This window comes from Zea mays, chromosome 9 (assembly GCF_902167145.1).
Source record: "Zea mays cultivar B73 chromosome 9, Zm-B73-REFERENCE-NAM-5.0, whole genome shotgun sequence".
Classification (NCBI taxonomy): Eukaryota; Viridiplantae; Streptophyta; class Magnoliopsida; order Poales; family Poaceae; genus Zea; species Zea mays.
Genome location: NC_050104.1, coordinates 114,196,463 through 114,220,963, shown reverse-complemented (window position 1 = coordinate 114,220,963; position 24,501 = coordinate 114,196,463). Strand labels below are relative to the sequence as shown.

Here is a 24,501-nt window from a genome sequence, read left to right as displayed (position 1 = left end):
AGCTTGAGGTACGTGTAGTTGGGGACAACCATGAACTTGGCGTAGCATGGTCTCCCCAGCACCGCGTGGTAGGTGCCTCGGAACCCGACCACCTCGAACGTGAGGGTTTCCTTTCGGAAGTTGGAGGGAGTTCCGAAGCAGATGGGCAAATCGAGTTGTCCAAGGGGGAGGATGCGTTTTTCGGGGATGATCCCATGAAAGGGCGCCGCACCTGCCCGGATCATGGACAAATCGATCTCCAAGAGCCCGAGGGTCTCGGCGTAGATGATGTTGAGGCTGCTGCCCCCGTCCATGAGGACCTTGGTGAGCCTGGCGTTGCCGATGACAGGATCAACAACGAGCGGGTACCTTCCTGGGCTCGGCACACAGTCGGGGTGGTCGCCCTAGTTGAAGGTGATGGGTTTGTCGGACCAGTCTAGGTAGACTGGCGACGCCACCTTCACCGAGCAGACCTCCCGACGCTCCTGCTTGCGGTGCCGAGCCGAGGCGTTCGCCACTTGCCCACCGTAGATCATGAAACAGTCGTGGACCTCGGGGAACTCCTCTGCCTTGTCGCCCTCCTTCTTATCGTTGTCTTGGCCTTTGCCATCTCCCGTCGGGGGCCCGGCCTTATGGAAGTAGCGCCGAAGCATGACACATTCCTCAAGGGTGTGCTTGACGGGACCCTAGTGATAGGGGCACGACTCCTTGAGCATCTTGTCGAATAGGTTGGCCCCTCCGGGGGGCTTCTGAGGGTTCCTGTGCTCGGCAACAGCGACAAGATCTACGTCGGCGGCGTCGCGCTTCGCTTGCGCCTTCTTCTTGGCCTTCTTCTTCGTGCCTCGCTGTGCGGATGCCTTGGGGACGTCTTCCTACTGGCGTCCCTGAGGCGGCTTGTCCTTCCGGAAGATGGCTTCGACCGCCTCCTGACCAGAGGTGAACTTGGTGGCGATGTCCATCAACTCGCTCGCCTTGGTGGGAGTCTTGCGGCCCAGTTTGCTCACCAGGTCGCGACAAGTGGTGCCGGCGAGGAACGCCCCGATGACATCCGAGTCGGTGATGTTGGGCAGCTCGGTGCGCTGCTTCGAAAACCGTCGGCTGTACCCTCGCAGGGATTCCCCTGGCTGCTGGCGGCAGCTTCGGAGATCCCAGGAGTTCCCAGGGTGCACGTACGTGCCCTGGAAATTTCCAGCGAAAGCCTTGACCAGGTCGTCTCAGCTGGAGATCTGCGCCGGAGGCAGATGCTCCAGCCACAGGCCCGGGCAGCGTCGGAGAGGAACAGGGGGAGGTTGCGGATGATGAGGTTGTCGTCGTCCGTCCCTCCTAGCTGGCAGGCCAGCCGGTAGTCCGCAAGCCACAACTCCGGCCTTGTTTCCCCCGAGTACTTGGTGATGGTAGTCGGGGCCCGAAACCGGGTCAGGAACGACGCCCGTCGTATGGCCCGGCTGAAGGCTTGCAGACCTGGTGGTTCGGGCGAGGGGCTCCGATCCTCGTAGCTGTTGTAGCGTCCCCACGCCTGGGGTGGTAGCCTCGGCGCACCTTCATGTCGAGGCGGGCTCGACGGTCGCGGCGGTGGTGCTCGTTGCCGAGGCGACCCGAGGCTGCAGGCGTCACGTCCCGTGTGCGCCCGGTGTGGACCGAGGCCTCCTGCATGAGTCGGGAAGTCGTTGCACGATGCTCCGGGGGCACCCTTGCCTTCGGGAGGTAGAGCTTTCGGCCCGTCGGACCGCGGCATCCTCCAGGAGATTCTTGAGTTCTCCCTGGATACGCTGCCCCTCGGTGGTGGATGGCTCCGGCATTGCTCGGAGTAGTATTGCCGCCGTAGCCAGATTCTGGCCGACCCCGCTGGAGGCCGGGGGCAGCCTTGCCCTGGCATCATCAACGATACGACGCTGGACGTCCCGGGCCTGATGACGCACTTCTCCGGCGAGTGCTCGGCCTGCCCACTCCTGCTCGATGTTTTGCCGGAGCTGCACAAGTTGCCCTGCTTCCTCGTCGAGCTTGGCCTGCATCTCGCGGATTTGCTCGAGCTGTGTGTCCTGACCCCCCGCAGGGACTGGGACCACAGCTAGTTCCCGCAGGATGTCAACGCGAGGCGCAGGCCCAGGGGGATCGTCATCCTCCGGCATACCGAGGTGGTTGCCTTCGTCGTGACCCCCTAGATCGACGTGGAAACATTCGTGACTTGGGCCACAACCTCCGTCGTCAAGGCTGTGGCCATCATCGGAGCAATCGGAGAGGCAGTAGTCACATGCGGTCATGAGGTCTCGCATGGCACTAGGATCGCAGAGCCCGGAGAAATCCCAACCGGAGTCGGGACCGTCCTCTTCCTCGGAACCCGGAGGTCCGTAGGTTGAGACGGCTGTCAGTCGGTCCCAAGACGACCACATATGGTACCCCAGAAGGGTAGGGTATGCCTTTACGAAAGCGCTCACCGAAGCGGGGTCGCTTGGTGGATCGAAGCTAAATCTAAAAGGCATAGGGTGGAAAACGGACGGTACCTCTTGATCGATGGACGGTGACGAAGTCGCGTCGAGGACGGACTGCATCGTTATCTCAGGTACGAGGCTAACGCCCAGCAAGCCCTTCGCGAGTGTGCTGGCGTCATCCGACCGCTTGGGGTTGGCACATTGCGGGGAAACGACATCCATCGTTGTCTCAGGCACGAGGACAACGCCCGACATGTCCCCCGCTGGGGTGCCGGCGTCGTCGACTCGCTCGACAGCCGACGAGGTGCCACCTCCTGCCTGGCCATGGTTTCCTCATCTCCTCCTCCTGCGGCGAGGAGGGTGACGAGGCAAACTCGGATGCTGCTCTTCCGCCACGGGGGGAAGACGTCGTTGAGTTCGCCGCCGCCGGGCGAGCTGACGACCGTCGTGGTTGCTGTCGCGCTGCGGGGGGAGGAGTACCATGTCGTAGCTGCCGTCGAGGGACATGAACTCGAGACTCCCGAAGCGGAGCACCGTCCCGGGCTAAAGAGGTTGCTGAAGACTGCCCATCTGGAACTCAACGGGAAGTTGTTCGTTAACATGCAGCAGGCCCCTACCTGGCGCGCCAACTGTCGGCGTTTCGACCCGGGGGGTCCCTGGACCGACGAGTAAATTTGTCGCTGCGCGTCCCAGCCCAGATGGGTTGGCGCGAGATGGAACATAAGGGGGAAAACGCGGCTCGTGTTATCCTGTGCCAGGGGGGTGCGCTCGTAGTAGGGGTTACAAGCGTTCGGCGAGAGAGAGTGAGCCTGTTCGTCAGCTCGTTCCCCCGCGCGACCCTCCTCCTCCTCGCATGAAGGCCCTGGACCTCCCTTTTATAGATGCAAGGAGAGGGTCCAGGTGTACAATGGGGGGTGTAGCTATGCGCTAACGTGTCTGGAAGAGAGGTGCCTGAGCCCTGTGTACATGCCAACGTGGCTGTCGGAGAGGTGCTAGAGCCCTGTGTACACGGTAACATGGCTGTCGGTGAAGTGCCTGAGCCCTATAGAAGCACAGCTATCGGTGCTGCTGGGATCTTGCTGATGTCTCCTTGCTTCCGTAGGGGGCTGAGAACCACCGTCGTCATGGACGCACGCGGGGAGCCATCATTACTTGTTACCGGGGCGAGCCAGATGGGACGCCGATCTTGTTTTCCCGTAGCCTGAGCTAGCTAGGGGTAGGGTAATGATGTATCCCCTGTGGCGCGGTCGGTCCGAGCCCAAGGTCGAGCGAGGCGGAGACTTCTCCTGAGGCCGAGGCCGGGGTCGGGCGATGACGCGATTCCTCCCGAGGCCGAGGTTGAGGGCGAGCCCTGGGGTCGGGCGACGCGGAGACCACCTTCTGAGGCCGAGGTTGAGGCCGAGCCCTGGGGTCGGGCGAGGCGGAGACCTCCTTCCGAGGCCGAGGCCTAAGGTCGAGCGAGGCGGAGCTCCCTGTTGCGCCCGAGGCTGAACTTGGCTGTTGTCAGCCTCACCCTGGTGGGTGGCACAGCAGTCAGAGCGGGGCGAGCGGCGCTGTTTTCCTGTCATGTCAGTCAGCTAAAGGGTGAAGTGACTGCGGTCACTTCGACCTTGCCGACTGAGGCACGTGTGTCAGGATAAGGTGTCAGGCGATCCTCGCATTGAATGCGCCTGCGATACGGTCGGTTGGAGAGGCGATTTGGCCAAGGTTGCTTCTTGACGAAGCCTGCTCGAGTTGGGCCTCGGGCGTGCCGAGGGTGCGCCCACTGCCTGAGGAGGCCCTCGGGCGAGACGTAACTTCGTTCGGGACTACAGTTCCCGCCCGAGGCTAGGCTCGGGCGAGGCGAGATCGCGCCCCTTGGGTAGACGAAGCATTGACCTAAATCGTGCCCATCAGTCTCTGCAGCTTACGCTGATGGTGGTTACCAGCCGTGTTTAGGAGTGTTGGGGGTACCCCTAATTACGGTACCCGACAACTACCACCCCTAGCAACCACTTCAGCAACATCATTAGAACTAGTGACAACATCAATGTCTAGGTTTCTGGTCTGTTGTATTAGCTTCTTGGTGATATGTGGAAGAATTTTTCCATCCATCTGTCTGGATATCTTCCTCCTGTGATTCCACTTGGCCAATATCTTCTGCCTAATGGTGTCCAATAGATCATCCAAATTCATTCCCTTGTCAGCTTTGATCCAGTTGTTGAAGACTTCTGCAAGGATGTTTGTGACACAGTCAACCTTTGACATAGTTGAGAACGGGCTTCGTGTCCAAATCTTTGTATGATTCTGTTGTAAGTATATCATGGCCTCAGGTTTTGCTTCACCCATTGCCTTGCAATGCTTCTCAAACATGTATGTGTTCCAAGAATATGTAGCTGGCCATAAGTGATCATCAAATACCTTGCCAGTAAACCTTTTCTTGAAGTTCTGTACCATGTGCCACATGCACTCCCTATGTTCTGTTGTTGGGTACACCTCACTAACTGCTTTCATCACTTCCTGGCCATAATCTGTGCAAAAGGTCAGCCCAATAGGATTACCAATGGCCTCCTTCAGTCTCTGAAAGAACCAAGTCCAATTGTCATTGGTCTCTGAGTCAAAAACACCTATAGCAACTGGATACATCCAGTTATGGCCATCCACTACACAAGCTACACATAACTGGCCCCTAAACTTTCCCGTTAGAAATGAGTGAATCGTCCGCGATACTTTGACAACTTCGAACAGGAACCGTGCATAATTCACACTTCTACTATGGACTATCCAAAGGAGAGAAGATTATCGTTCGGTGCCATGAGCGGACCGTCTGCTCGTTGAAAACCAGAAAAAACAGAAGGTGCTGGGTTTGGTAAAATGATTTTTAGCGTCCACGTCCACACAGACCGTCCGGAGGCACGACCGAACCATCCGCGTCAACTTTATCTGACACCTGACAATGCATTGTAAATCCAGCCGTTGATGTGAAGTAACAGACCGTCGAACGTAAGGTTATTTTTTTACCCTTTAGAACCAACAGACATTTGTCGTCGGATATAAATCTTAAGTCGTCGCACATAATCTATGTCCAACGTCGTGGACTTCGTAATGTTATGGCTTTACTGTTGTGAGTCGTTGATGGCTGTTTTGCTTTAGATTTGTACCTCGGGTCATATTCGATTCCGTTCCAATCAACTTCTGTGCCCGGTTGACTACAACTAGGGGTGGACGTTCGGGTTACTCGAAAATTTTGGATCGGATAATTCGGGTATCTAAAATTTCGGGTTTTGACAATCGATACCCAAAATTACAACGGGTTTTACAATACCCAAAAATTCGGGTACCCGGAATTTCGGGTTCAAGATCGGGTATTCCCGAACTGTTGTGTCAGCTTCATAAAAATAATGCACCCTATCAAATTAGTATAAAAATATAGTTTGAATAATGATATACATAGACATAAAAACATAAGCAATCTACGATCTCAAGTCATGCACACTTATACATAATTATAGATGCACAAATTAATAATTAAGTATGACATGCGTACATGACACATGAAAGTTCGGATAATTCGGATATACCCTATTATAATAACCGAATTACCCGAAATAAATTCGGGTTTTGCAAGTTTCTACCTGAAATTCCCGAACAAAATTTAGGTTTTGGATATTTCAGGTATTCCATATTCAGGTATTTCGGGTTACGGAATTTTTACCCAGCCCTATCTACAACTGCAATCTTGCCGGCCTCAGATGAAATCCCTCAGCGGCATGCCCCATATCATCTGTTACTTCCTTCCTCTAGCTAGTTCTAGCTACTTCGTGGCTTCAACCCAAACTTCACAGTTCACACCAGCAGAGTTGTGGTAGTTCCCAGTTCCCGGCCCACGTACTCTAGTAATCCGATCCGGATCCCCCCAGAAGAGGAGCGAGCGTAGGGCAACAAGCAACATGATGCACCAGCACCACCCTCACCACCTTCCGCGCTTCCACTCGCCGTTGTCCTCCTCATCTGAGGCGGTGGACATGGATCCCCGCGTGTGGGGCCGGCTGCCGCAGCCGCTGGTGGATCGCGTGCTGGCGTGCCTACCGACGCCGTCCTTCCTCCGCCTCCGGGCCACCTGCCGCCGCTTCTGCAGCCTCATCTACTCGTCGCCGTTCCTCCATTCCCACCTCCTCCTCTCCCCGCACCTCCCCTTCTTCGCCTTCGCGGTCCCTTCTGCGGGGTACCTCCTCCTGCTCGACCCCACCAGGCAGGCGCCTTCCTGGTCCCGCCTCCCGCTGCCGCTGCCCGCTCCCGGCGCTGGCCAAGGGTTCTCCCCGGCGGCCGCGTCGGCGGGCCTGCTGGCGTTCCTGTCGGACGCGTCCGGCCACAAGACGCTGCTCCTCGCCAACCCCATCACGCGCCTCCTCGCGCCGCTGCCGCTCTGCCCCACAGCGCGCCTCTCTCCCACTGTCGGCCTCGCCGCGGGACCCACCTCTTTCATCGCCGTCATTGCCGGCGATGACCTTGTGTCCCCCTTCGCGGTCAAGAACATCTCCGCGGACACATTCGTCGCCGATGCCGCCTCCGTCCCGCCCTCCGGTTTCTGGGCCCCAAGTTCCATCCTGCCCCGCCTCTCCTCCCTCGACCCCCGCGCCGGCATGGCTTTCGCGTCCGGAAGGTGAAGTCGCAAGTCTCAACTCTCAAGTGCACGTGTGTGCAGAATGTGTAACACTATGCATACACATGAGCACACGGCATGAGATCAAACTGATTACATGTAAGTTCTACTGGTTTATTTACTGTTGCAGGTTCTACTGCATGAGCTCGTCGCCGTTCGCGGTGCTTGTGTTCGACGTGGCGGCCAACGTCTGGAGCAAGGTGCAGCCGCCGATGAGGAGGTTCCTGCGGTCGCCGGCGCTCGTGGAGTTCGGCGGCGGGAGGGAGCGCGAGGCGAGGGTGGCGCTGGTCTCCGCCGTCGAGAAGAGCCGCCTCAGCGTGCCACGGAGCGTGCGCATGTGGACGCTGCGCGGCGGAGGGCACGGAGTCGCCGGCGGAAGCAGCGGCAGCGGGGCGTGGACCGAAGTGGCGCGGATGCCAGCTGACGTGCACGCGCATTTTGCGGCGGCCGAGGGCGGGCGCGGGTTCGAGTGCGCAGCGCACGGCGACTTCGTGGTGCTGGCGCCACGCGGGCCCGCGAGCCCCGTGCTCGTGTTCGACTCGCGCCGCGACGAGTGGCGCTGGGCGCCGCCGTGCCCGTATAATCCGTACGTCGGGGGGATCGCCGCGGGAGGCCCGGGGTTCAGGGTGTTCGCTTACGAACCCCGCCTGGCTACGCCGGCCATCGGTCTCCTGGATGCCACGGCGCCGGCGGCGTTTTTGCATGGGATGCAGGGCTAGCTTGGTGCTAGCTAGCTCGTCGATCATCAATCGTTTAATTACTGGTTCCCTGCATGCATTTTCTAGATAGTGGGTCGAAATCATTCGGGTTTGATCTGCGTTGTGAGGTGAACAACATGAAATTTGGTGTTTTCCTGTGAAGGCCTGAAGGCTACTGGTAAGTCCGCTAGTTTGAGGCGTCTGTCTTTGTGAAAGCCTCTTTCGTATATGTTCCTTAGCACTATTAAGTATGTGGTATTTCATGATTCATGTATGGGGATAACTATATGAACATTTAAACTTGGTTTCTTCGCATAAGTATTTGCAATCCAGAATAAACCATGCAAGAGCGATGTCTTGTCTGCTGACTCCATTCTGGCTTGTGGAGAGTGGTTTTGTGTGGACACAGTGATACTACTACTCTAATTTGCTGGGTGCTGCTGACCTTTCGATCAAGAACTCATGTGCGCCTATTTTATCTCTTGTCCTGTCATATGAGATCATCTGATGAAATTCATACGTACTCCAGCGCAGCAAGGGTGTTTTCGTAAGGTATGCTACAAGGATATGTTTTTCTCAAGGCATTTCTCCCATTCATCACATATGGACCATACTGTAGGTCAAAAGAGAATGCAATGTTATCATAGGCCAAAAATTCATACATGATGAGTCTATCCTACAAGCTGCTGTCACACTTCATAATATCTTTCTTTTAATCGAATCCAGTATATATCCATATAGTATCATGTGTGCTTGTTTTTTTTTATAAAAGGAAGTTATTTGATTACGCTCTTGTATATGTTTTACTTGAAAATATTTACTTTCAGTAGATATGAATCTTGGCTGTAAGATTGAAGAAAGAAGCGATGAACCGATGAGTGTCTGGGAATTGAGCTGTTTTGGTTAGTTTTGATGGATTCAGTCCCAATCAGTTAACAATATATCAAAGGTTTTTCTTTTGTAAACTAGGTCCACTTTAGTGCCATCTCATGAATTACATGATTTCTCATTTATGGTAGTGCTTGGTAGAGCTGGCAGTGCTGCGATTGCATCGGCAGGAACCAATTAAGGTCATGTTTGGTTTCTTTAGTCCAGGGACTAAAGTTTAGTTAAGGGACTAAAGTTTAGTTAGGGGACTAAAGTTTAGTCTCTAACATGTTTAGTTTTAGAGACTAGAATTAGTAAGAATATACTAAATGACTCATAAGAAGACAAAAATGGTCTTTAACATTCTCATGCTATTAGTATAATTGAACTAAATGAGGGATAAATGTGGAATTAATATGATTTAGTCCCTTTTAGCCACATCTTGAGGGACTAGAGACTAAAGCAGTTTAGTCTCTATTTTAGTCCTACCGTTTGACAATTTAGGAACTAAATGAGACTAAAATAAAGAGCCTAATCTTTATTCCCTCAAACCAAACGGGTTTTAAATCTACACTCTTCGGCTGCAGCCAAAAGCCCGGAACAGCTGCAAAGAAAGCACATCCGGAGCACAACCATAATTCTATTATCGGTTGTACTCTTTCTGCCACCGCATTCTAGATGGAGTATATATATACGTTTACAAGAAAAGAAGTGGAGATATATATAGTTCAACACATTTAACTGATCAACTCATAATAGAACCAAACATACATATTAGCTTTGGACATAAGACCAAGCATCCTGTGTAAGTTCTTTTATTCATTACTGTCTAGTTTTTTTTTTTTTTGCATGCTGAAGGCTTCATAAAAAGGACCGCAATTTTAAGGTCTGAAGTTGTTCCCCGTTGGTCTTTAAACAGTAGCTAGCTCATCTGCAACTGTGCCACAGACTTAGAGCTTCATGATGGAACCATAGCTCTCAAATGAAATCACAGAATTAATGAAATCTCCGTAGCTCTCAAATAAAATTGCAGAACTAATGTGCTTCATGTGCCCCAATCTAACTAGCATATATATATACGCATGCAAAGAAAATCAGGAGATGGAACAGATACAGTATCCAGCAGTCAACCAACCATGTATGTATGTACAGGACTATTTTTGGCAATGTACAGTGGAACGGAGGAATCTCTTATGAGGGAATGCACCTGAGTTCAGTACTGGCGGAGTACCCGTTGGCTGGATCGGATCCTGCCAAAGCCCACGCAAAGCAAATCCCCTCTAAGCTTGCTGCCGCGCGGATGCCTTGTCCAGTTGCCCTTGCTCAGCCAGATTCTCTTGAATGATTCCTTTTGCTCAGGGCAAGAGCGCGCGCGCGAGAGAGAGAGAGATCGACGGACGGAGCAGCCAGTACGTGCGCGCAGGGTTCTCCTGCTGCGGCCTGCAGGCAGCCACAGCGCCTGAGCTGAGCAAAGACAAAGCAGAGGACCTATGCTAGGCGCCTACCACTTCTCTCTAGCAAGAGCTTTCATTTCATTCACTTCTCAGTAGACTGTACCTTTCGAGATTTTTTTTTGCTATGCCCAGTCCGTGTTCCCTGGCTGCGCAGCGCACGCTCTGAAATCTTTGCGCTCCTGCTATGCCGCTGGCACCTACAGGAAGAGGCGTGAAACGGTGTGGTCGTCACAGCTCACAAGCCGAGCGGCGACGCTGTGACCAAGTGAGTGTTTTTGGACAAAGTATTTGTTGACGCTTTTTCGGAGCGCCAAATACTTAAGAAGAACCGGCGGCGGTGCTCTCTGGTCAGGCGCGGACGGTCCGCGGCCTGGGGCCGGACGGTCCGCGACCTGGCACAGGGGCTAAGGTTTCCTGCCTGACGGCCGGACGGTCCGCGCCCTGGGGCCGGACGGTCTGCGCGTGCGTAGGAGCGGCGAAAGATCGCCGGCGGCGCCTGGATCTCGCTCCCGGGAGGGACCCCGTCGGGGAGGAGAGATCCTAGGTGTTGTCTAGGCTCGGCAGGCTGACCTAGACTCCTCTAATCGACGTAGAGTCGAAGAGAGGCGGGGAATTTGGAGATTGAGAGGCTAAACTAGAACTAGACTAGAACTATTCCTAATGCGTAAGGTAAAAACGAGAAATAGACTTGATTTGTTCGATTGTTGGGGGTTCAATCGGTTGTAGCCCTTCATCTATATAAAGGGGGAGGTCTGGATCCGTTTCCAACTGTTTCCCGAGTTAATCCCGCGGTTTTAGGTAACAAATCTCGCGAGAAACTAGGAACCCTAACTGACTCTGCGCGCGCGCGGACCGTCCGCGCCACCACCGCAGACAGTCCGGACCGCGGACCGTCCGGCCTCAGGGCCGGACCGTTCGCCAGGCTCTTTTTAGCCTTCAACATATGCCCCCCTGCCTTTTGGTGCAGTTTGATGAACCAAAAGCATATGAACTAAACCTGATGTAAGTCATCGGCTTTTCAAAATAGAGATCATTCAATAAAGCACCAATGTATAAAGGCCGTTTTGGATTGTATCTTTCTCGGCCATGACCATTTGATCAATGGATCAAAATGAATAGAATGGAGGTGCCCCCCAGCCTGGATAGACAAAGGGACTATACATGTACCATGGATTCATCGTCATGCCATTCCATGTTTGAACAGGATAATATACCGACGATAAGTAAATAGGTGGAAAGTACCCTGGTCTCATAGAATGAATAGGCGATGCTTGTTGTGTCGCCTTTCGGGTCGTTTTGTTTGACCGTTTTGTTTTAGCAGGTGACCGGGGTTTCTTTGTTGACCGATCACGTGGAACAGTCTTTTTGCTAGTATTTTTGGAGAGCAACTGATCAAAAGTAGGATCGGCTTTGATCAGCTGATTATATGTGCTTTGCGTCTTTTTCCTTGCTTTGTGTAGAGGTTGACGCCTTTGGTCATAGGTGGACTGTCCGGCTGAGTTAGCCGGACTGTTTGTCTGAGCACCGGATTGTCCGCACATAGGTGTCGGACCATCTACGATGCTGGGGCTAGGCTGATGTGTTTGGTTTATTAACTGTGCCTGCCCCCCGACGTCTTCGGACCTTTTAGCCTTCTCGTCCGAAGCCTTTCGAGCAATCTCCTTTTGTGATATATCTGACATGCGAGGATTGCTGATGACGATGCCCTTGCCTTTGCCTTTATCGGCCATTTCGGGCCGAACCAAGACCTTTTTGCATGTGAGTTCTATTGTATTAACAGGAAAGGGTTGTGTGTCTACTTGCATCTCCTGAAAAGCCAATCGACCCTCATTTATGGCCGATTGTATCTGTCGACGAAAAACATTACAATCATTGGTGGCATGAGAAAAGGAATTATGCCACTTACAATAAGCACGCCTCTTTAATTCATCAGGAGGAGGAATAGTATGAGTTAATTTAATGTTGCCGTTTTTCAGTAACTCGTCAAATATTTTATCGCATTTGGCAACATTAAAAGTAAACTTAACTTCCTCTTGTCGATTCTTTCGAATCGACTGTAAAGCAGAACACGCTGAAGGTTTAGCCTGTCCTGGCCAAACCAGTTCGGCGGTGTATACATCCGTGGATTCATCGTCTGAATTATCGTATCCCACTAGATGCATCTTATGGCTAGCCGATTTTGATGTTTCCTTACTTCGGCTTTCACAGGTCATAGCCCGCTGGTGTAAGTGCACTAGTGAAAAGAATTGGGTGCCATCTAATTTTTCTTTTAAGTAGGGTCGCAACCCATTGAAAGCTAGCCCTGCCAGTTGTTTTTCTGCGACATGAATCTGAAAGCATCGGTTTCTAGTGTCCCGGAATCTCCGGATATAGTCATTAACCGATTCTTCAGGCCCCTGTCGGACTGAAGCTAAGTCAGCCAATTCTAACTCATGTTCTCCTGAGAAGAAGTGTTCATGAAATTTCTGCTCTAATTCTTCCCAAGAGTTAATAGAGTTTGGTGGCAAAGCTGCGTACCATGCAAATGCAGTATCAGTAAGGGACAACGAGAATAAACGAACGCGGTAGGCTTTCCCATCAGCCAATTCTCCCAAGTGTGCTATGAATTGGCTTATATGTTCGTGTGTGCTTTTCCCACTTTCACCAGAAAACATAGAGAAGTCTGGTATTCTAGTTCCCTGTGGGTATGGCACGGTGTCGAATCGGTGGCTATAAGGCTTTCGATACGATTGCCCTGTACCTGACACACTAACACCGAGTTTGTCCCTGAACATCCCGGCTACCTCATCTCTGACCCTCTCTGCCATGTCTGGCGACCATCCATTGAGTTTGTGGGTGGAGATTTCAGGTTGCCTGACATTACTCTGTCGGTTTTCCTCCCAGGTATGTTTGAGGTGTGTGTTAGGTGTCCTATTAATGTCACCAGCTCCTGCCCTATACCCCTCAGGCTCTCTTGTGGCCGAATAGTATTCAGCCCTATGTCCATGAGGTGGTATGGCATGATTATAATGTGTTGCTAGTGGGGCACCATAATGTTGTTGTGATGAATGTGGGAACTGTGCGTATTGCGCAGCTCTCGGCTCTGCGTATGCATATCCGGACGGTCCGGCGTAAGAGGCCGAATGGTCCGCGACCTGGCCAAATGGTCTGAAGGTATATCCGGATTGTCCAGCCGTATATGGTGCTACGTGGGTAGTCTCGTACCCAGACCGTCTGTCGTAAAGAACTGGACGGTCCGCGATTGGGCCGAATGGTCCAGGGTTGTACCCGGATGGATCGGCCATATATGGCGTGACTTGGGCAGTCTGCGCATGGACTCGTGTAGAGTCGGATGGTCCAGCGTAATACGTCGGCCGGTTCATGCCATATCCGGACGGTCCGGCGTAAGATGGTGGATGGTCCGTAACATATCCGGACGGTCCGGCGTGATGCACCGGACGGTCCGTGATGGGGCCGAAGTGTTCAGGGTTGTACCCTGATGGTCCGGCCATGTACGGTGCGACCTGAGTGTTTTGTGTGCGGGCCTGCATCTGGTCGGACGGTCCGGCGAAATACGCCGGACGGTCCGCGGTATAACCGGACTGTCTGAGATGATGCTCGGACGGTCCGGTCGCGTCCAGTACCTGACGCGTGCCTAGTGGTTGCGGCTGTGATGGTGACACGAAAGCATGCATCGGCATACCATATGATGGCTGGGTCAAAGGTGACCCGTTTATAGCCGATGTGTTTGACGTGGGTGGCACTGTATTAGACTCTCGCGATGGAAAATTAGGAGCAGTTGATTTCTCGTATGCACGTAAATGCATTTTAATAGATTCATCTACATATTGCTTTCAGCGGGACCCTGCAGTGGAGGTAGGAGAGATCCCACATCGATCTCCCCTTGACGGACGATCTTCTGGTGGCGATCCACCGTGAAGTGTGACAAGTACTTGTCCACCGCCTCCTTGCGCCGTTTGGAGAGTTTATGCAGCAGTTCCGCCTCTTCCTTGTCGCGTTGTTCGTTCCATTGCCGCATCACCTCCTTCTCATCGCGCATTACGAGGTCTTCAAAGGGCCTTTGGTCATCAGCCGGGAGCGCCTCCATGGCCGGCTTGATGATGTTGGTAGTGGAGATCTTGGTGTGATCCTTAGAACCGGCCATTTATGGGCCGATTTTTAGCAGATCTAGACACCTATTCCCCAGCGGAGTCGCCAAAAAGTATGTTGACGCTTTTTCGGAGCGCCAAATACTCAAGAAGAACCGGCGGCGGTGCTCTCTGGTCAGGCGCGGACGGTCCGCGGCCTGGGGCCGGACGGTCCGCGACCTGGCACAGGGGCTAAGGTTTCCTGCCTGACGGCCGGACGGTCCGCGCCCTGGGGCCGGACGGTCCGCGCGTGCGCAGGAGCGGCGGAAGATCGCCGGCGGCGCCTGGATCTCGCTCCCGGGAGGGACCCCGTCGGGGAGGAGAGATCCTAGGTGTTGTCTAGGCTCGGCAGGCCGACCTAGACTCCTCTAATCGACGTAGAGTCGAAGAGAGGCGGGGAATTTGGAGATTGAGAGGCTAAACTAGAACTAGACTAGAACTATTCCTAATGCGTAAGGTAAAAACGAGAAATAGACTTGATTTGTTCGATTGTTGGGGGTTCAATCGGTCGTAGCCCTTCATCTATATAAAGGGGGAGGTCTGGATCCGTTTCCAACTGTTTCCCGAGTTAATCCCGCGGTTTTAGGTAACAAATCCCGCGAGAAACTAGGAACCCTAACTGACTCTGCGCGCGCGCGGACCGTCCGCGCCACCACCGCGGACAGTCCGGACCGCGGACCGTCCGGCCTCAGGGCCGGACCGTCCGCCAGGCTCTTTTTAGCCTTCAACAGTATTTTAAAAATCACAATTTATATCATGTCATAACCGTAGTATTTTACATCACTCCAAACAATACTTATTGGTTTAGAAACAAAGTATCTTAAACCATAATATTTAGTATAGTATGAAAGAAGCTAGTTATAGACAAAAAAACCTTGAATGGAGTGGACTTTCAAATACTCCAGAAGTTCAAGTACCATGGTAACTCAAGACCGTGATGTTCAAAACAGGAATTTTTACAAGATAGCCAAACACCCTTTGGCAAAAAAAAACCATGGCATTCTCTAATACCATGGTTTTATCTCAAAACTCCAAAAAAATACTTGCTTTCAAACACCACTCTAAGGTTATCTCCAGCAGCTTACCCATCATATCTCATATCACATTTTCTATTTCAAACTTTACTCTCTAAACAATGTAGTTTATAGTGCAAAACAGTGTTTTGCACGACCATATGCATGATCTATTGAAGACAGCCTAATATTCATGATGATGTGCTCTATATTTTTTATAGGTAAACTATATTTCCCCTTTTAGCATTAACAATTTATCCTGTAATAAGGGATTTTTTAGCTTATAGGTGTCCTTTCCAAACCTCTAAAGCTAGCAGTGAGCAGCTAAAATTAGATGAGAAGTTTAGAACATGTCAACTAATAGACCAATTAAGGGCCTATTTGGCAACGATGTTTCTAAAAACCATGATTTTACAATACTATACTTTACATTTGTCATGATAATATCATAGTTTTGAATAGTTCTAAAAATAACATTGTTTGGATACAACATTGTAAACCATGGTATTAAAAAAACTAGCTATGCTATGAAAAGTTTAGGTTGGACTGGAGTTTCTAATACTCCAAAAATACCACGGTAACTAGAATACCATAGTATTGAAAACATAGTTTCAGAAATGCAACCAAACACATATGACATAAAATACTATGGTATTGTCCAGGAACTATAAAAATACTTTACTCCCAAACATGCCCTAGTTTTTAGTTATATCTCTCAAATAGTGAAAGGGAAATGGTATTTACCATATTCTCTAATTGATTTTGGTGCTTGATGACCACCACAACCTTGTGGTCTAACTTGTTTGCCTAGTCTATGATTCACATGTGCATAAATCCACTCAACGCAGCTTTGTGTGGGGGCGCCTATTCTAGGGCTGAACGTCTTAGGAGCGAGGTGTCCCAACTTCGTTCTGAGGGCGAGGGTGCCCGGATCGAAGCCGATTACCTCCAAGAAGAGGAGACCCAACTCCAGATGGCCCTTCACGAGGCGAGTCTCCAGGTCAGTGAAGCCAAGTCTTCCCTTAGTGGGGCCAACGTCCACCTGGAGAGGACGAATGCGGAGCTTTCATGAGAGCACGGCGCCACTAGGGGTAGGTGAAAGGGAAATAAGCTTAAAACATTTCCTATAATCGATTTTGGTGTTTGACGTCCATCACAAACCACGTGGACTAACTAGTTTGTCTAGTTGTCATTTATCTCAGGTGCATAAGGTTCAACATAAATCAAGAAAGAAATTAAGTTGGGGACTCAACCAAGTTTGGATAAAAGACTAGCAATGGTGCTGCTAGTGGCACACCGAACACTGTCCAGTGCCCAGGCCGAGCACTTCCCGAACTGGCCACTCTCTAGTTTCTCAGGGAGCCACTCCGCTATAATTCACCGGACTGTCTGGTGTGCACCAGACATGTCTGGTGAGCCAACGGAGCAACGGTCAGACGCGCCAACGGTCGACTGCGATGTCAGATCAACAATGCGCAGTATAGAAGTCAGAACTCAGAAGTCAGGCTGCGAAGTCAGAACGCACCGGACATGTCCGGTGTGCCACCGGACCGGTGCAGCAAGAGGACAAAAGACTTAAACGGTCAATAGCTCCAAACTCCAACGGTTTGTTGACGTGGCAGGCACCGAACAGTGAACAGTACCCTGTCCGGTGCACCACCGGACTGTCCGGTGTGCCATTGACAGCCAACAACTAGGAAGTGGTTAGAGGCTATAAATACCCCCAACCACCTCTATTCAAGCCATCCAAGCCTCCTACACTTCTCATTCAATACAAGAGCAAAGGCAAACACTCCAAAGACACAATCAAAGCATTCAATCCACTCCGAGCTCCCAAATCAACTCAATTGCTTAGAGACTTGAGAAAGGATCATTTGTGTTCTTTTATTTCTCTTGTTGCTTGGATTGCTTTCTCCTTCTCATTCTTATTCTTCTAAGTGCTTCGTAAAGCTAGCAAGAGACACCTAAGTGTGTGGTGATCCTTGCGGGGTCTTAGTGACCCAAGTGATTAAGGAGAAACCTCGACCGGTTTGAGTGATCGATTGAGAGAGGGAAAGGGTTGGAATAGACCCAGCCTTTGTCGCCTCCTCAATGGGGACTAGGTTCTTTTGAACTGAAACTTGGTAAACAAATCGTCGTGTTCATTTGTGTTGATCTCCATTCGATTTGTTTATCCCCTCTCTTCTCTCTAAAAGTTCCCTTGCTCATATTGATTTGAGTTGGCTCTCAAAGTTATCCGCATTGATTAAGCAACTCCTAGCAAGGAGAACTGTCTTCCGCACTCCAAATTATCTCTAACACTAATCCCAAGCATAGTGCGTGTTTAAAGTTTGTAAATTTCAGGTTTCGCCTATTCACCCCTGTAACGCCCTAAATTTGGGGGTAGATTTTTTCTTCTTTTTACTCACCAAATTCAGGCGTTACTCTCTTTTCTCTTCCCGTTTCGCTCCTTCCCAATTTCAAAACGGTGTAGCGACTGGTGTCCGTATTACATGTAAACAAAAACCTAAGTTGTCATGGGTGTTCAATCATGCCGAAGCATATTTCTTTGTCTGATGTCGTGTTTAATCACGTGTTCGTCTCGTCTCGTTTCGGATTTCGGTGATTGGAGTCCGATCTGTGGTCGCGTGTGTTGTGGGCTTCTGTCCCGGCCCGTGTGTTGGAACTTGCTCTCAACAGCAAGGAGGCCAACAAGGGTGACTGGTGGTGACCAACAGGGTTACGTGCTCGGGGGCAATAGCTCTGTTAATCTAGCCTCTCACGGGCACTGTGCGGGGGTATTTATAGGTATCTGAGTGCCCAACGCCTTGTGTTAAGGACGCATGTGCCCTCAGACACCTAGTTTATCCCCAGAATATTCCCATAAAGCAGGGTTACAAGCCGTAATTACAAGTATGCCTTTACAAGTTAGGCCCGTAGTACAGAGGCGGCCACGCGGGGCCCGTTACAATGGGCCAGATCACACGTGGGCCTTAGGACTGAACGAGGCCGCACCGCGGGAAGACGTCGCCGCAGGCCTTCGTCAAAGTGCCGAATGGAGCGAAGGGTGTCCCTGCCCGCTTTGTCTCTGTCAGACCATCCACTGCGGCGGAGGCCTCAAGCGAAGGGTGGCGTCTTTGCCTTCGCCCCAACATTTGCCCTCCGAGGGACCAGTTCGACAAAGTCACCTGGTGCCGAAGACGTCGCTAGATGGCGGAGACGCTGCCCTCGCTCGAAGTGGTTCCGCGGGGGTTTTTGATGTGACCGTTGATGGACGGTGTACTGTTGGATTGCGGGTTTCCCGAAGCGTCGCGCCCTGTCGGATTGCGGGTTTCCCGAAGAGCCGCGCCCTGCCTATAAAAGGGGGCGGGGGTCGGCGCTGTTTGAACTTTGCCTTCCGCGCTCCGTAAAAACCCTAGCCGCCCGCCGTCTTGCTGCTCCTCTTCCTCCGCTGCTCCATTTGCTCGACGGAGTTCTGGCTCGAGTGAAGCAGACCGCCCGCTGCCGCCGACGGTACGTAGCAATGCCATCCTCTTCTTCTTCCGCCGACGCCACGCCGCCGGCCGCCGCCTCGTCTGAGGAGACGTTGAGTAGCGTGATGGTGGAGGAGTTGCGCGCCGGCGACTCTGTTGATTTTGGTGTGTCACGGATGACGTCAGCCCGCGTTGAAGATATGCAGCGGTTGGGCTACTTTGGCGGCGGAGTCGCTCGTGCTCCGGGGACGGAGGGAGTCCCCGAGCCGGAGGGCGAGTTGGTTGTTTTCGAGGCGTTCTTCGTCGCCGGTCTCCGCTTGCCTGCGCATCGGTTTGTTGGCGAAGTCCTGCGTAGATTCAACGTTCAAATACATCAGCTGACACCGAATGCCGTGGTGGCATTGGCGAAGTATGTCTGGGCGACGACTTCGTACGGCGGACAGCCGTCAGTTGAAGTTTTTGTGAAGAATTATTGTTTGCATTGGCAGAAAAGGATGGTTGGGGACGGAATTGCCCAGTTCGGGTCATGCACATTCACGCCGAAGACCGGCAAGACCACAATGCCAGTAGTGGAGTTGGTTCCGTGCGCCCGCAATAAGTGGGGCAATTGGAATGAATTTTGGTTTTACGTTGCTGAGGCTACTGTCGAAGGCCATGAAGGACTCCCCGTTTCTGAGATGTGCTCTCACTATTACTCTGTGTATCCGCCTTTTGAAGTGGCGGAAGAGGATGCAGACGAAGGGGCCCTTCGGTGCGCCGCCGGTCAGAGCAGTGGTCGTGATTTAGTTGAAGAGTTCGTGGCGTACGGGGTCTGGCCCTTGGCGCACGGCTGGGCGCTGGGCGAAGTGTGCCCTCGCCAGATGCCTTTTCACGGAGGAAGGGTGGTGCGAAGTCCTGCCTTCGCACTGAGTTTGCGAAACCGTGACCCGACCGCCTTTGTGCGTGATGCGGAGGACTTGGCGGTGCGGCTCGTGGGGCGTTACGTGCCGAGGACGGAAGGCCAGCGCAGCTTTGATATCCGCGGGTCAAATGAACGTTTGAATAGGGTCTTCGAATTAAATCAATTGCCGTACGACGGCTACCCTGGTCAAGACGAAGCGGACCGCCATGGGAAGAAGCCGACGGTGGAGACTGGAGGCGACCCTGCGCTGGCGGCCGCCCCCTCCTCAAAAAAGAGAAAATTAGGTACTGCGATGGGAGGACTTGGGGTGTCTGATAGTTTTGCTAGAGAGTTAATGAGGACGTGTGCGGCCCCGGGGGAAAGGATGTCTTCGCCCGAGCTCCGAGAGTCTTCGGCTCGGATGCTGAGGGTAACCGGGGGTTGTTGGCCTAGAAATGTTCCTATCCCCTGCGCGGCTGAGGAGGACTGTTTTACATCTCGTATGGTTCATCGGTGGAGAGTTTTTCCTTACGGGTGAAATATCGGTGCTATTGTGTGGGCAGTGATGGACAAGGATCGCCAAGGGGCGGCGCAAAAACGCCAGGCGACTATCAGGGTTCACGAAGCTCGGCCGAAAAGGCAGCGGGGAACGGCGAAGGCTGCGGCCTCCGGTGGAGGCAAACCGCCGTTGCCGGCGAAGGCGGGCGCCTCTGCACCTAGCAAGGCGCCGGAGGCGACGGTGGGCGCCGGAGGCTCCAAACTGACGAAGGTGGTGCCGCCGGCCAGCGGAGTGGCGGAGGCTGCGAAGGTGGCTCGGACGTTGCCACTGCCGGGCAAACGCGTTGCCGACTTCGGCACCGAGATTAATGTGGATGATTATCTTGGGGGTAAGTCTATATATATATATATATTTCCTTTTTTTTTAATTTGTTGACGCGTTGCAGGGTCGGGCGAGGGCCAGCTTGCTCTTGCTGCGCCTGGCGCGGCGACTGTGACAGCTGCGCTAGCGCCGAAGGCAAGGGGTGAGACCCTTGGCGTCGGAGGCGAGGTGTCGGCCCTCGCGCTGGTCAGGGACGAGGCAGGCGCGGCGACCCGCCGGCTGAAGGGAGTGACGGAGGCGTTGAGTCAGGCGACGGAGGCGCTGAGTCAGGTCCGCTGAGCTATGCCCTCTCCACCCCCCTTCTCTCTCTCTTTTTTTACGGCAACGGCCTTACGTGTGCTCTGCAGGTGGCTGACTTCACCAGCCGTACTGCGTCGGGGGCCCTTACGGCAGCTTTGTCTGCCGAAGTCGAGAGACTTCGGACGCAACATGCTGACGCTGTCCGTGAGAAGTCGGCCTCCGACAGCAAGTGCCGTAAACTGGCGGACAAGGTGGCCGCCCTGGAGAAGGAGAAGGCTGACCTCCGGCGCCAGCTGGCGGGGGAGAGGAGGGAGGCCAACGAAGCCATCGCCAAAGAGCAGGCTGCGCAGGCGGAGGCCAAGCTGGCGCGGGCGGAAGGCAATATTGCCAAAGAGCTCGCCGGTCAGCTGCAGCAGCGGCTTACTGCCCTGGAGAGCTGCGCGAAGGGGGCCGAGGCCGCGATGCGGGCGGAGGCCGAACGGACGCGCACTCAGCTGGTGGCTACATATCGCGAGCTGGGTGCGCGGACTGGTGACTTCGAGGTGCCGGAGCGCGAGCCCGAGCTTCGCTGTCTCGAATGGGTGCAGGAGGAGCTGCAGGAGCTCCCCACTGTCTTGGAGGGGTTAATGTCGTTCGCCTCCCTGGTCACCTGCGAGGCGGCGATGAACGCACTCTCTCGCGAAGGGTGCCGGCACTTTGAGGCCCTCGACCAGGCAGATGAGGATTTTGGGCGAGATATCTTTGAGGTTGAAGACCCCGTGGTGAAGGAATCCGCCGGGGCCCTCTATGACCGGATGTGGGGTTCGTACGGTCGTGAGGTGGTCAGGGAGCGGGCCGAGGCTGCGAGGGCTTAGGTAACGTTGTCGTTTGTTCGACGTTTGCTGGATGCGGTCTGTGCGTGTGTTTGCTGAATTTTTGTGTGTTTTGTCTTAGGCGGAGCGCGGCGAGCGGGTGGACGACTTCGGGGCACTGAACAGCGCGTTGCCTGACCCGGAGACGACCCCTGCGGAGGCCGCGACTGGAGTCGCCCTGGGACCGACCCCGGAGACTGCGGAAGACGCACCAGTCGCCCCCGCATCTGCTGCGGCCGGCGAAGACCTGCCCCCAAAGGTGGCCGAAGGCGCGCCTGATGCCCCCGCAGCTGCTGTGCCGAGCGTTGAAGATCCCGCGGCGGTGGAGGCGGAGGCAGCGGCGGAGGCTCCCGCAGCGGCAGGGCCTTCGCAGGTGGCGTAGTGGGTGTTTAGGGTTGGGGAATTTTTGGATGTTGTACTGAATTTTGGTTGCTGCGCAGGTTCAAGATTTTGGGCCTGCGCACGCAACCGCTACTACTGAGTTTTTGGCGGCTTCGACCGCGGAAGATGGAGATGAATATGGTGGGTCTGTATCTGAGTTTTTTGATTTTATTGACTCTGGGAGCTCGGTTGAGTGGACTGAGGAGTCGTCGGAGGAGGACTTGGATTATTTTGCGGCCTTGGACGTGGCTGCGGCGGAGGCTGTGCCACATGCTGCGGACGCGCCAGACGTGCCAGGTCCTAGCATCGGGCGCCGACGACGAAGGGCGGTTGCAAAGCGTAGGGTTAGTGCGGAGGAAGGGGCTCGGCTTCGCGTGAGTAGGGCTGGTCGGCAGGAGCTGCTGTCTTTGCCGGCCGCCGCGGGTGCAGGAGAAGGGGAGCTGCGAAGTCTTTTTGCGGGTGAGGAGCTTAGGATAATGTTATTTAATTATAGAGAGATGGGAATTATTCCTAAGGTTGAGCCAATGTAGAGTGTGGCGCCCTCGCTTGTGTATGTGCAAAGGCTTGTAAGATGAAGTTGTGTGCCCTCGCGTGCCTGTGCCTGCGAGGGCGTTGTGTACTTTGTGTGGTATGGTTGGCTATGCTGTGCTCGTGTGATTATAATCAGTCTTAGCACTGATGGTTTTGATGCTGTCGTTTCTGCTTTTGTTGTACTAGTTCGACTGCGCCCTTGGGTGACTTCTGCGTGGATAGTCTTCGCGATAGACTTCGGATTTTTTCGCACTTGTTGTGCTTAGTCCGGCTGCACCCTTAGGCGACTTCTGCGCGGATAGTCTTCGCGATAGACATCGGATTTTTTCGCACTTGTTGTGCTTAGTCCGGCTGCACCCTTAGGCGACTTCTGCGCGGATAGTCTTCGCGATAGACTTCGGATTTTTTCCGCACTTGTTGTGCTTAGTCCGGCTGCACCCTTAGGCGACTTCTGCGCGGATAGTCTTCGCGATAGACTTCGGATTTTTTCCGCACTTGTTGTGCTTAGTCCGGCTGCACCCTTAGGCGACTTCTGCGCGGATTTGTCGCACGCGAGGGTGGCTAGCGCTTAGCCTCGCGGTGACTTCGAATTGGTCGAATGCCGAAGACCGTTGTCGCGGTCTTTTTTCGACACATGTTTTTGCGGGGGATTTTTGTCACATATATTACCAGGCTCCGCCTCATTAAAAACCTCACCCCCCGGGAGGAAAAGAGTGCGGGCCGGTACAAGATTGTTTGCGGCGAATTACAAGGGCGAGGTCAGCCCTAAATGGGTCAAATAAAAAATTTGCGAAGGTTGTCGATGTTCCAGGAGTGCTCCAGGTCCTCGCCATTTGGCGTTGTGAGCCTGTAAGCGCTGGGGGAAGCTTTTGACTTGACTATGAAGGGGCCCTCCCACTTGGGCTCCAGCTTGCCCTTGGACTCCGTCCGAGCTGTTCGGACGTGTACGAGGTCCCCCTCGCTGAACTCTCTCGGGATGACTGCGTGGTCGCGCCAGGCTTTGGTCTGGGCTTGGTATTTGTTTAGGGCCTGTAGGGCGAAGACCCGGTCTCCGTCAATGAGATCTTTTGAAGTTGGCTCGTCCACGTCGGGGACGGCTGACGGAACTGTACGCGGGGACCCATGCTTTAATTCTTGCGGGGTCATTGCCTCCGATCCGTATAGAAGGCGGAAAGGAGTGAACCCGATCGCCCTGCACTCAGTTGTGTTTAGCGCCCAGACTGCCTCCGGTAGTAAATCGGACCATCTGCCTTTTTTTTCATCGAGGAGCATCTTCTTGACAGCTGTGAAGATTTTCCCATTGGCACGCTCCACGACCCCGTTGGACTACGGATGATAGACTGAAGCGAAGGCAAGCTTGGTGCCGATGGAGAAACAAAAATCCTTGAAATCTTGGCTGTCAAACTGCTTGCCGTTGTCGACTGTTAGCTGGCCAAGGCGTCACTTGTAGGTGCGGCGCCAGGGGACTTCGCTCGTCGAGGTAGTTGACCCCTTGGAATGGCGCGCTGTGCTGGAAGGCGTAGTCATGCTGGGGGAAACGCGGGTTCTCCGGCTGCGCCCGGTGTTGCGGGGGTGGGCCATGCTGCAGGCCGAGGTGGCCTTCGCGCGTGTCTTCCGGTTGCGCGCGCTGCTGGAGGGGTGGCTCTTGCTGTGGACCGAGGTGGCCTTCGCGCTGCATCAGCGCGATCTCGCGCTCGAGGTCTTGGGCCTTCTGCTCCTCGTCGCGTATCATTTGCCGCACCTTGGCTAGTGCGGACACACGCTGGCGCTTGGCCTCCAGTATCTCTTTCTGCCTCTGGAGATTGCGGTTCTTGAGGCGTAGGGCGCGCAGCTGTAGCTGTTCTTCTGTTGAGACGCCGAGGACCTCGCCGTCCTCGGTGAGATCCGCGCCCTCCAGTGGGGCGAAGCCTAGGGGCGGCTGCGATTGTCCTTCGGGCCCGCAGGTGCGGAGGGTGTCGTCTTCGCAGGTGCGGGGAATATTGTCTCCGGTGGGCTCTTGGTGGGTGGATTGGGTGAGGGCGAGGGCCTTGCCCTTCCTTGCGGCAAGCAGTGCTGCCTTCGCAGCCTCGTCAGCCTT

At 53.7% G+C, this 24,501-nt stretch overlaps 1 protein-coding gene across 1 annotated transcript; it reads left to right on the top strand.

Annotated features, from left to right (window-relative positions):
- The first annotated feature begins 6,218 nt into the window (after positions 1-6,218).
- On the top strand, positions 6,219-8,080 carry LOC103638875 (protein ABERRANT PANICLE ORGANIZATION 1). The gene is made up of 2 exons (XM_008661665.4): positions 6,219-7,050; positions 7,181-8,080. Exons 1-2 carry the CDS (start codon positions 6,338-6,340, stop codon positions 7,767-7,769), a joined length of 1,302 nt encoding a protein of 433 aa, XP_008659887.1. The 5' UTR covers positions 6,219-6,337; the 3' UTR covers positions 7,770-8,080.
- Positions 8,081-24,501: the final 16,421 nt, after the last annotated feature.